The sequence below is a fragment of the Didymosphaeria variabile genome, assembly GCF_027946475.1.
Source record: "Didymosphaeria variabile strain IMI 356815 chromosome Unknown scaffold_6, whole genome shotgun sequence".
Classification (NCBI taxonomy): domain Eukaryota; kingdom Fungi; phylum Ascomycota; class Dothideomycetes; order Pleosporales; family Didymosphaeriaceae; genus Didymosphaeria; species Didymosphaeria variabile.
In genome coordinates this window covers 677,879-690,654 of record NW_026611625.1, presented here as the reverse complement: position 1 = coordinate 690,654, position 12,776 = coordinate 677,879, and the positions used below count along the sequence as shown (strand labels likewise).

The 12,776-nt window shown below is 53.8% G+C and overlaps 3 protein-coding genes across 3 annotated transcripts; 1 reads left to right on the top strand and 2 right to left on the bottom strand.

The window, feature by feature from the left end:
- Positions 1-1,235: 1,235 nt before the first annotated feature.
- Positions 1,236-1,964, top strand: N0V89_008163 (uncharacterized protein; the record flags this gene model as incomplete). The annotated part of the gene is made up of 1 exon (XM_056216921.1): positions 1,236-1,964. One exon carries the CDS (start codon positions 1,236-1,238, stop codon positions 1,962-1,964), a length of 729 nt encoding a protein of 242 aa, XP_056068477.1.
- Positions 1,965-9,955: 7,991 nt separating this feature from the next.
- N0V89_008162 (uncharacterized protein) lies at positions 9,956-10,950 on the bottom strand (the record flags this gene model as incomplete). The annotated part of the gene is made up of 2 exons (XM_056216920.1): positions 9,956-10,587; positions 10,644-10,950. The coding sequence occupies 2 exons, from the start codon at positions 10,948-10,950 to the stop codon at positions 9,956-9,958; spliced, it is 939 nt and encodes a 312-aa protein (XP_056068476.1).
- A 678-nt stretch (positions 10,951-11,628) lies between these two features.
- Positions 11,629-12,099, bottom strand: N0V89_008161 (uncharacterized protein; the record flags this gene model as incomplete). The annotated part of the gene is made up of 2 exons (XM_056216919.1): positions 11,629-11,858; positions 11,916-12,099. 2 exons carry the CDS (start codon positions 12,097-12,099, stop codon positions 11,629-11,631), a joined length of 414 nt encoding a protein of 137 aa, XP_056068475.1.
- Between the last annotated feature and the right edge of the window lie 677 nt (positions 12,100-12,776).

Sequence of the window (12,776 nt, the reverse complement as noted above, 5' to 3'; positions counted from 1 at the left end):
CACGTCGCCGCTCAGACTGGCGGCTGTCTGCTCAGCGGGAGGCCGCGCGAACTGCTGTACAGTGGCGACGGGTGCCGCAGACGTAGGCTTCGGGCAGGGTGCGATTGACGAATAGGTGTTGGCCGTTGTGGCCATTTTCCGGTCAACCAAGAGCAGGGCCCCATGGCGTCTTGACAAGCGACACCTGCAGGTCAATGCGCGCTCGAGGACGACATTGATTGATTGCACGCAACATGTCTGCGCACCTTGACGCGGCGACTAGAAGGGCGCAGCGACTGATGTTGCACGTTGGGAGTGCCGGCGCAGGCGTGCAAATCTGGTCGGAGCGCACCGCGCGCGAGCTCGAACGTATCGCGTCGGGAAATTGCACACACGAGTGCTGAAACGCTTGACCGTTCGCGCCAATGTGCAAAACAACGACGGCGACGGAGGCCACAGGTGTGGCAGTGCGGCGGGCCATGTTGTGCGGTGAAGGGCCTGCGACGGCCCCCAGTGCTGCGCCAAATGGTGGAGTAAACGCGTCCCTAACCGCATCCAGAGTGGCTGGAGCCTTGGATTGTAGGCAGCAAAGGCGCCATCGCAGGCGCAGCCCGTCGCTCCCTGGCACCCTGATGCACGTCGCGGCGTGATGCGCGCTCTCGCTCGAGGAACAGGTGCGAACAGGTTTGCCGAGCGACATGCTGCCAGATCTCTGCCAGATGTCGAGTCTCGAGAGGTTGCGACGGAGAGCCGTGGTGCGGTGCGGTGCGGCACAGCGTGGGCGGCCTTCTGACAGCTTCGCGTGCTAACAGAAGACATTCACTACTAACATGGCGCGTTGGAGCGTTAGACATCGATGCGTTGCTTGTCGTCATCTGCTACTACGGCGGGATGGGTCACCGCCCTCGTTAGTCGAAGCCGTGCAGCAGCCCTGAGCCCTGTCGCCCTTGGATCCGCGCCGGCGATATGCACATGCCAGGCCACCCCTGCACCTCCGAAGGCTGCAATCCATGCCCTGCCTCAAAGTGCAGAAACATATATATATCCTCCCAACCCGCTTCCACCATGACTCTTTCTCTTCAGATCCAGCACACCCACAGCAACTCGAACACCACTCCAAACATCCATCGGACTCTGGTATACGCTCCCAGAGTCCACACCAGGACCACATCATTCCAACTACCTCTGGCAACCACATCACCGTCACGTTGGCTCCCCGACTTCGACCCATACTGAAGCATACACAAACACCCACCATGCCTGCCGCAATCTCCCGCACACACACGATGCCTACCGTCATCTCATCCAAGACCTCGTCCGGGTCGAGGAAGGAGAGGAACGTGGGCTTCATGCATGACCCAGTCTCCGCCGTCTCGCGTCCCGTGAACACTGAAGAGTCATGGGCTGCCCACCACTTCGAGACGCACGCACAGAAATGTGCCTACTGCCGCAACCCTTATGAGGTCCACCGCAACCACGAGCAGCTCTGCGAGATCGGCCACCGTCTCGCTCAGGACGTTGCCGCGTTCCTCTACCAGCGCTCGGACGGCAAGGCCTACAGCACCGTTGAGGAAGAGAACAAACTCGTCCAGATTGAGATACCATCTGGCTACGTCCAAGTTCGTAGCCTACTCAAGGCCATCGAGCGTAACCTTCGCTCTCGCTCACGCGCTCCTTTCGTGTCCATGGACCGCACATACTACGTTGCCGCTCGCACGCCTGTGCGCTCGCGTTCCGTCAAGGTCGACCAGGAGATGAAGCACAAGTCGCGACCGCGATCCGGAGAGATCGTTGACTGGCCTTCATCACCCAAGAAAGCCCAAAAGCTCACTGTCGAGGTCGACAACGCCTCCTCCAAGCGCGGCTCCCTCTACGAGCAAGACATTGCTCTTCAGCGCCGCAACGCGAAGAACTACAAGATCGAGGTCCGAGAACCCTCAGTCCGAGATCTTCGCGAGCAACGCCTCTCCGGCTACTACAGGTGAAGGCACCACAGTTATTGAGTGCCTTATACATTCTACGTTTACAAAAATATTACGCCTACAAAAACGCCTCAAAAACGCGACCATATTCGCCGAGCGCTACGCGACGCGGAGACTGAGAAGTCCGCGCACACTGATGCCGCTCAACGGAATCGCCAGCATGTAACAAGTCTGATCTTTGGTCCTTGTTTTGCTCTGCTTGCAGGAAGAAGCACTGCGTCTGCTGTTTGATATACTGGGTTACGCTAGGAATGGAAGATAAGGGACCTCCACCATATGGGTGTTGAGGAAAGAGGGAGGAAGGAACGCAGGTCAGCAATGACGTTGGCCAGGATGCACTCTATCTACTCTATCTAGGATAGCAAGAATTCAAGGATTGCTTGTACTACATCGCTTCCAGACCTGCCATCTCTCTGTGACACGGTGACATGCACGAAGCTCCTGTTTGCGCGGGACATCTGGGTCCTCGAGCTTGCTTCGCGCAACGGCGCAAGCACTCAGTGGCTGTCTACAGTATGACTCCAATCCAATACCTCCATGTCTCGCCCGCACACCCTCGGGCACTCCCAAGCGAGACGTCCCACACCCGTATCGCTCACGCGCACCCTGAGAACCTGATCGCCCGAACGAGCACCCCTCCAGCATGCGCTCCAATCACGCCTTCCCCTCTGTTTCACGCACCACTCACATCCCTCGCCAGATTTACCATTTCAGGGCCCCCCGCCGATTAGATTTGCACAGGCCTGCGAGCGTGGAGAATTGCGTTCGCGGCCTGCAAGCCACGGATGACCGCATAAGGGAGGACTCGGAGTGATATCAAGGGTGCGTTAAAGAGCCGGAGATGACTGGAATGGCAGCCTACGGTGGTGATTGTGAAGGTTGCACGGGAAGGTGGGGCAGTTGCACGGCCTAAAGTGGCATAGCCGCTTCCTCTTCTGGCACTGACATGTACCTCTGAGGAGTCACGATCTTGGTGTTCGCGATGAAGGTTGCTTTGTGAAACAATATGACTCCAACGCAAGCGTCTAGAATGCTTTCACGCGGGCCAAGCTGGAGGAGCGCATTGCTATGGCGCACGAAGAAGGGCGCAGCCCCCATCGTTACGTTCGAGTGCAGAAGAAGGCAACTTGGCCATCTCAGCCTGAGGCACGTTTCGCCAACATCTCTCATCTACATGACGCCACTATCCCTGCCCAGCTGCGATGTTTCATCCGCCTGCTTCCTGGGCTGCTGTCCTGACGGCGCGCGATTACGACGACTTGCTGCAAAAGGACACCGTTTGGCGGCGACGCCGGCGACTGCTTCTGGCATCGCTGTCATGGCGGAGTGGAGACGTGGAAGACACGGCTCGGTACTTCAACGAGGACTTGAGGCGTTCTGCCACGTCTGAGTGACAGTCGGGGGGATCGCTGCTGGATAGTCTCACGTGCTGGGATGAACGACGCCGATCGTATGCGTTGGAGCCTCACGATGCGCGAGATACCCAACTCTCCACCGAACACCTCGACTATTTTGCCGAACCGCTTCGCTTGAAAAGCTCCGGCGATTGACCAGCTCTGAAAGGGTCCCGGTGTCGATCAGATCATCATTACATTTTCCCAAATGTACCAAAGTAGAACGGCGAAGGGGTTCGTTTGAGAAGTGAGGCGAGGACGGTGTTGGCGGCGTGTACATAGTATGTAGATCAGCGGCAAAGGATAAGGCCATTCTGCTACGCCGGGCTAATGGCATCAGATACTCAAATGAAGCGTGGCAATTTCCAAACAGCTAATTTCAGCACCGGTAACGAGACCTGTGTTGGACATCGACACCGGCGTAGCTCCTGCCAGTGCATTCAACATCGTACCTGCCAAGCTTGGGCTTCTGCACTCGACGTGTACTCCACCCTAGAGGAGCCCACTGCGATATCATTGCACAATTCACCAGGTACTCGATAGCCTGATGCTAGCTGTCACTCAGGAACAGCAAGATCCTCGGTCCAACACGCGAACGTTGGGCTTCCCTCCACGTCGCGACCCTTCCACCCCACAAGACAGCTTGCAACCGGCGTCCCAATCCAGCAACATCAGCAAAGAGCGCACAACACATACAGCAATCCCCACAGCACTTTCCCCAACTCGCGAAGTCCCGTCCAGGACACCCCCAGCACCACGTCCAACGTGTAAAACTCGCACCCCGACGATCTCTCTCTCCGGGCCCATCCGTTCGCGAAAATGCACCGCGCGAACCCCGTGATTGGACACGCGCGGCAAGTAGATGAGTGTGGAGTTTCACCGACTTTCCTCGACCGGTTTCCTCGCTTGCGACGCTGTGCATTGCATTTGCATTGCAGCACGCCCGGCCTTGCAGCCTCACCGGTGACCCACTCTTTGCACATGACGGGCGATCACTTTCCAACACTGCCGAAACCCAGCCCTCGATTTGGCAACTTGTAGCCGTCTGGTGTCGTTCGTCGTGAGACGCCGGCAGAGGCTGGGTGAACGAGATGCGGGCATGGAGAAGCGGCGGCGCAGGCGGGGCCGGTCGCTGCTGGCAACAACCCAATCCAAACCTTTTCTGACATGGCAACATCCTCTCGAGCCGTCGCTAGTCCCATGCTCCCGCAACATCAGCTCCATCCTTGTCCTTTGCTATCACGAACTTCAGGGCTGTGCTTGTCTCGTGGTCTGGCAGAAAAGCGTGCGCTCATTGGCCCACCATGAGGCTGTGCTGTGAACTGCAGTTCAGCCACAGCGCACGTGATGTCGTGTCAGTGTGCGGCTGAGGTGCGCTTGCCTGTACGTGGCGTATGCTGGGTCAAGGATACGGTAGTGGAGATTAGTTAGGGCTGAGGTTTTGGGGGCGGATGCGGTAGTTGGATTGGGATAGGGAAGTAGCCGTCGTTCGCGGACGCGCTAGGAGGTATTAATAGCCCCCAAACTATCGTTTGGCTGTGCCACAGGAGAGCGTTCGACGAGTGTTTTGGGTGGAGGAGTAGTATTTGAATGATTCGTAGAGTGATAGCTTGCCAGCTGACGCGAGGGCCGAGAGCGCTTGTGCGTTTCAATGTGCAGAGGTGGAGGTGCCTGTGATGGTGTGGGATGTGAGACACTGACCGATCACTATTGTCCCCCGGCTGCAATGCAATAGCAACGTGTATGATCGGACGCAGAACACCATGGCCATCGGTGGTGCGGTCTGTTTCGAAGATGTTTTTAGGTTCGCTTGGCCAGACTAAGAAGCAGCTTCGTGAGTTTTGTCTCTGGTAATCAGGAAGGCTTTCAAACACTGACTTTACTGAGCTCTCGGATCGGAGAGATGCGTAGGCACAATGAGGGAGCTTGAGTTATTGAGCATACTTAATCACAATATTGACATATATTGACTTGAAGGTAGGAGTCGCACTTGGAGGTGGCGTGAGCTAATATATCGTAACGGCTTGCACAGGATGCTCTTGGACACCCTTCTAAGTGCTAAAATGGTGACAGCTTCTAGTGAGATTATTGGATCATTGAAGAACACGAAGTCGGATCTCTTCTGGGGAGTAAGCGATGCTGGATCCAGCTACGGCACGAACCTTGAGGCGACGTTTCCGGTTTAGGGCAAATCAGCCCACAAGTACTCCTTGCGGACTTTGTCTTTGCGCCCAATACCAACAAGACATTACTGCCAAATGTTTGAAATTGTGCTACCAGTCGAGCTATCGTTTGTCCAGCCGGCGCTCAATGTACCTGCACTTGGTGGCGTAAGTGTACAAACACCATGATCATCTGGAAACCCTGCTGATTCTGCCCAGCCAATCATTCTTACCAACGCAGTCTCCACCGCATCCCGCGAACGGGGAAGAGCGTGTACAGATATAACTTCCCTCTGATCAAGGCTTTAGTGCGAGAGTCAGTCGGCATACACCCTCCTAACTGTACGCGTTCTTGAACGACGCAATGAAAAGTAACCAGTTTCCCAATTTGTGATGAACACATGGCTATTGAGGCAAAGTGGCCTAGAGTTCGAGTGCCTGACATCACGACATGCTGCGAACGCCGGTGGGTTATTAATGCAGAGGAACACAATGCTCTGCCTTCGAGCCTCCCGAGCTCATCTTCTGAAGGTCTTCCGCCCACAAGATGTCCTTACTCACCCCATTCAAACACTGTTCAATCATAGCAGCGGCCAACTCCGAAACATGCAGCCAAAGTGTGGGATCAAACTGTGCCCATACGCTTGTTAAGACTTCATTCTTGGATGGCCAGGTCCTTCGATGCCCCCTGGCTTAGTTATTGAGACTTGTACTTCGGATGCATGCTGCCTCGCAAAATCGAGAACGAGATTCTCAACCCGACCGTGTGCTTCGATGTTAAGAGGCGACGGCGAGCGGACGGCTTAGGAATTACAGGCATAAGACGATAGTCTTGTAGGAAAGGCAGTGCCTTGGTTTAGTCGCGCTCCACGGTCACGCGCGATGTTTAGACGAAGCACCAAGGCTTGTTGTAAGCGGAGGCGATAGTGTTGACCATTGACTGTGTAGTCAAAGCAGATCCGGGTCACCTCGTCGAAATTCGCTTCTATGGACTTTTTGGGGGTGACTGCAAGAGCCCTGCTAGAGCGTGAACGTCGACGATGACCGGGCACGAGAGTAGGCGATTGACAAACCATACACAGCCATCAACGCCTTTGAGCTGCTCGACGACATCATCAGGATATGGCTTCTCCCAGTCCTCGAGGATAACGGGCTTCGACTTCGGTTCCCGCACGCTTGGGAACCGGGACTGCCTTACGCACGAGGACCACAACAGAACAGATAGATTTGTTTTGAAGTGTCAGGCGTAACTTGTCCGCCAATCAATCCGGTCGCTCCTGTGACTATGGGCTTCATCTTTGGCGCTCGCAGCTTGGCGCTGTGATAGTAACGAACTCGGGCTCCAGGTGCCGTGCAGATATACAGTGAGACATCTCAAAGCTAATTTGGCTAAGCTTCACCGGTGTCGAGGTAGGATCAAGTGAGAAGGTGAGGTTGGGGACGCTAATGCGAGGCAATTGTATACCTGACTGGGCCACCCACCCGTATCCCGACTTGGATCACGTCGTTCGTACTACGGGCCGTGCCGCATATGCCAATGGAAGTCCCAACCTTTAAGATCACGCTTCATCTGACGGCATTGAGGTTGGTTCTTACATGCCCTCAAGGTACTTATATATGACTACGTAGGAAGAGATAGTCATCGTCGAAAGCGATGTTCGAGTTGTGAAAGGGCGAAAGTGTGGCCGGGGAGATCGTACCAGGTCAGGATGGCGATAGTTGGACTGAAGAGAGTCACGTATATTGAAAGCCTAGGATGGAGCATGGGCCGTCTGGGAGTGAGGGCGGTCATCTGATGTCTATTTTTGTTATTACGGAGAAGGCTAGTTGGGTAGCTGTCTAGTTTTACTCTCGCGAAAACTACATTGTGTTGGAGACATGCGGTTTATTGGCTGGTACATTGGCGTCTGCTGAGAGATGTTGAGAACTCCACCGGGCTATGGTTAATAGGTAGAATAGCCCAGGGTCGTTGGATATAGCTCTTCTTCCATGCCTTCGTTGAGGATTGGATGTACCATTCAATGTTCCTGCCCGTAGCGCGCCTCGAAGTTCAGCAATCCGCCATCCTATCCTTCAGGTCTTTCCTTGAAATTTATATACGTATTCAGACTGACTAAGGAGATAAGGAGGGCAGAGACGGACAAAGAACGATATGTGCCGCAGGTATGGGGCAATTAGACACGAGTTTTGTTGATGTTGATTTCCAGACGAATCGCCTATATACCCCAGTGGAGATGGGTACCCGGAGCAACGTATAACGCCGAACTATGCATGGTGTATGGTACAGTATGCGAACATATCTTTACAACCCTCCAAAAGGCGTGAGGAATTTCCCGCTCGCGCTTCGAACTGCGGCTGTTCCACGCTCTTGTCTCTGCAGCCCCTTCCTTTGCCTTGTACAAAGCGCCGCCAACCGGCCAGCCGTGCGGTGAGATATCCTATATGCGATTGGAATATGTCGTGTCGATCCAACGTGCGAGGTGATGCCGATTTCTATTTCTTTCCGCGCTTCTGCTCGAGAAAGAGCACTTGTTTCCGCACTGCAGCATCGTCAGCCGTCCCTGATGCATTGGATTTCCCTTGCATCCCAACACTTCCGGCGGGTCATATTCATTGAATCTGGGCCATTGCGCTAAAGGCACAGCCCGCCAGTATAAGTCCGCCCAAGGAGATGGTGTTGCGTACCGATAGGATCGTATTTCATCATGCTGAGGGGACGGTGAACGCGCGGTCGCATTAGAGTCCGGTAGTAGCCCGTCATGGCCATCGAAATGAGGCGCACCATAATGGTGCGGGATTTCGCTATGAGCACGTTCAATCAGTCGAGCTCGTCGTTACGAATCAAGTCGGCATTGCGGCTTCGCAGGGGCATAGGCGCATCATCAAAGTGCTGAAAGAGATGATTGGGTCGTGGAAAGAACAGGAGACATACCTTTCTTGGCCATTGTGAGCTGACGTGGGGGTGTGCTGGCGTTCGGGAGAGTTCAGTGAGGTTTTCGAGATGCGATGCGCGAAAGCGGCGGATCTTCGGCTTGAGCGCGCGTACCAATCAAAACGCTCGGGAGTCGCGGTGCCCGCCAACCCTTGATAATGCTCCTCCTTGCGCGCCTCGCTCCGTAACGCATCCTTCTTACATAGAGGTTGTTCTCTATGTGTAGCAGAAAACTTCCTTTGTGCACTCGTCACAACCGGATCTCCTTGACTCTCTGCAATGCAGCCGCTCGGCGTCCTTCTCTTACGCCATCGTCACAAACCAAAACTCCGATTTCTGCGTATCGTAGGTGTCGATGCCTCTCTCAGCGCTCCTGGTGGTTCGTATGTGAGTCCGTGCAGGACGCCATCTAACCAATCGCACTGAGGCCATGGTAACAAACAAGACGTACGCGTCAAACGGTCAGCAGCCTTTGTACGTTTCACGGGACTGCACACGCCAAAGACATGGGTTCCTTCACAGCATGATCAATGGCAAATGTAAGCCTGAAACCAGAAGTACCCGGAAAAAATGCACATGCACCGAGGCGACGAGGCTCGTATTTGATCTAGGCACGAACACCACAGCCGCTGAAGAAAGCTTCAACGGCTGTACGTGATATGCCCTCACAATCCCAAATCTGACTGTTGCCAGCAGTGGGGTCCGCAATGGGATACAAAGCAGACCAAACCGTGGACTTTACGAGCCCAAGTAGAGGAGGGGGTAAGGCAGTTTTATACCGACTTAGTTACGACGGCAGCTGTAAGGCAAACAGCGGATGCGGGTACTTGCATTATTGATAGATGAGGTGTTACACAGGCTTTCCCGAAGGATGTGTTGAAAGGTCACCGCTTTGAACAAGTGAAACTTTCAGGAAGTAACTGTGTCAGCTAACCCGTGCGAAGAACAGATTATCTCTTTTGAAGAGGTAGCGCGAGTATCATGAGGTCGAGAGAGAGCTGCTAGGTGGAACATGCATGGTGAGTGCATTCTTCCAACAGTGGACTGCAAGCGATAGCCATAGAACATCACATGCACAATTCGACCACCTTTAGGCAGGCACCCATCCGTGCCCACGCACGGCGAGGTGCTTTTCGAAGACAAAAAGGGTCACTGTTCGCTGCGAATGGCTCGAAGTCCGGCCTCGATGATTGCTCTCACCGCGGGAGATCTTGACTTGTCATAAATAACGCAGAGGATTGAGACAGATAAAAGGAGGTTCGTGGAAGTGACCAGTCTTGTCTGCTCCGTTTTCCAGTGTGGGTGAATGTGTAGTCTCAGAGAAGCTGGAGTAAAGTCACACAAGGCGTCGCCAGTTGAGCGACTGTGCAGCTGCAGGGAGATCGTACACAGTTCTGGCGTTGTCAACTCGCAACCCAGGCTATTGCTGTCACGACCGGACGTCCATTCGTTCGCTGCGGACGAACAAATCCATGAAGCACTGAATCTATTTCGCACTATTCTCTCTCATCTGCCATGATGTTGAGGGTGAAATTCAGGCACAATGACAGCATCGACTGGCGGTTTATCAGCAGCCTTGAAGAAACCATTGCTGTCAACACCATTCTCCACCGTCCACTCCCTCAAGGCGTCGAAATCTCGACAAACCTTCCTATTGTTGAAGTCCGGCTGTGGCATCCGATGCCCCTCAACCCAATTGAAAGTAACCATATCAACACTCCCCGTACACCTCAAAGCCTGCGCAAGTATATCAAGGCAATGATCGATATGCGCCTCATGCAACTCCGAACCGGGACTCGGCCCTTCCTCCGCCTCGTGATAGTGCTTGTATGAGATCTCTCGGCGGAGCTTATCTAGGCAGTGTAGGTGATGGAAGACGTCCATGCCTGCTATGTACGCGTCCGAACCGAGGTTGAGCTCGGGAGGTGCTTTGACGGCTGTGGAGGGATCTTTTCCGAGCGCGAGGACTTCAGCAGAGTTGATTATGATAGGAGCGATGTTGCTGCCAATTGCTTCCCAAGCTGCGTCTGCCTCGGTGCCAGCGCGGACGCGCCAGATTGATGGGGGCTCTGTGTCCCAGAATGTGCCATTTGTAACTCGCGTGAGCTTCGGAATGTTGAAGCGATCGAACACTGGGGCTGAATCCAACGTCAGTGATCAAATTCGGTCCATCTATCAATATGGGCGTAGTTACAATAGTAGGATGTAGCTCTCCAGTAATCCTGATCAGGTAAAGAGCCCGTATGTGATGAAAATAGTATCACTATCGAGATCAGGAATAAGATGACATTCAGGATCGTGACAGAAGCCGGGATGCTCATGGACCAAGACCAGGGACTTCTCCCAGAGACCTTGCGAATGCGTCCGCTACCCTCGTCCAACAAGAGAACTTTCTCCACATCAGCGTCTTCGCCATGCGAGGACCTTCCAGATGAACCTAGATGGCTGTTTTGTGTGCCTTCCGAGTCGTCGAAGCTCATCCGCTCATGTGGCGGTTCCATTATGGAAAAGTGGTTGAACGGTGTTCCCGATACCGTTCTCGAGCTCCGATCAGATTTTAGAGGTTGGAATCCACCTCTTAGGCGACTGAAACTGACAGGGCTTTATGTCAGCCAAGCTGAGCTTGAATGCCACGGCGCAAGGTGCTGGAATGAACTGGCGCGAAATCCTTTGCGAGCTGTTTCCGATAAATGCGCAAGCATGCCGCCCCAATTGTCACTCCGCCAAGATGGCGGCCAAGTATTAGGCCTTGAGGCGCGAAGGTCATGGGACACAAGAGCGACAGACATCCCAAGTATAAGAGCGAAATGGCCCCAGTTACTAGTCCATGCTTGTTGATCCTTCATCTTGACCGAAAGAGGAAGGTATCTGGCTTTACATCGAGCGTCAGACTCGCCCCACATTATCTATCAAGCCCTTCGATAAGACGAGTTGCGATTTGAGAGTGTGTCAGAGCATTCGAGTTGCCAGTCTACGTCTTTTCTGTTTCACCGTAGCAAGAATTTTCAGCATCATGGTACGTGGGCAACTTCAGACCAAGAGTCTACTCTATTCTAACGTGAAGGCTTTCAGCTATACGTGGCTATAGGGCGTCATTTTTGCTGCTCCTCTGCACCTGCTGACCCGAAAACAATATGCCAGGTTAATTCTGGAATATCGTGGTTTACTGACTGAGCCTTCTACTCAGCGCGCTTGTCAATGTAGGTAATGTCATACCACTGAGGGTCTGCCTTGCGCTTCTTCTCCTCCTCGGCACGCTTGTCAATGTATGTGATATCGTACCACTGAGGATCAGCCTTGCGTTTATTTTCTTCCTCAGCGCGCTTGTCGATATAAGTGATATCATACCACTGAGGGTCGGCCTTGCGCTTCTTCTCTTCTTCAGCACGCTTGTCGATGTAGGTAATGTCTACTCAGTCCGTAAGCACGTGAGAAATACGGGAACTGTCGTCAGAGAAAGACTCACCATACCACTGGGCCTCAGCTTCACGCTTCTTGTCGGCATCCTCACGCTTCACCTTGTCGATGTAGGTGATGTCGTACCACTGGGGATCAGCACCGCGGTTCTGGACTTCCTTGGGCTGGACCGGAGCCGCACTGGCGAAGCCGGCAGTGAGCCCGATGATGGCAGAGACAGTTGAGACACGCATATTGAACACTGCGAGGAATGTAGTGCGAGACGAAGAAACGGGCGAGGATCACGGTGAAGTAAGACACGGCCTGATATATACATGTTCCGAAACGACGGGCAATACAGAGAACCCTGCCTGTAGGTATTGCGTAAGGGAACCTTATCGATAGGCCGTGATGTACATGCCCGGCATAGGAGTACGTTGATCCTGAAGGAAGCGGGGTGGGCCGCCAAGCTAACGGCAACTCCGCCAAGTAGCTGCTATGGAGGCCTGGCGTAAGTGTAAGCACCTCACCTTCCTCATTCAACGGACTCGGGTTATTCAGTCTTACTGGCAATGGTTCTCGCGCGTACAGGCCTGTCTCATACCTCAGCTGCACCGAGATGCGAACCTAGAGTGTGATTCTTCCTCCTCTGATTTCGCCTCCTCACCAGTGGACGGATCAAGACTACTTATACCACTAATCCCTGTCTGGCAATCGCTACTTGAGGCATTCCAAGGCAGTCACACGAATTCTTCGAAGGTTTGGTAAAAGCCACGGGAACCGAAAGCTCTGTTATGCATTGACTTCGTCTCTCGTGCCCTTTGTTGCAGAAAACTGCATTATGCCGGACCAAAAGTATACACCACTCCGAAGCGAAGAGGGTGGTGAAGAGGTCCTACCGGAAAGGAATTTTGGCATCAGAGGCTGGAGT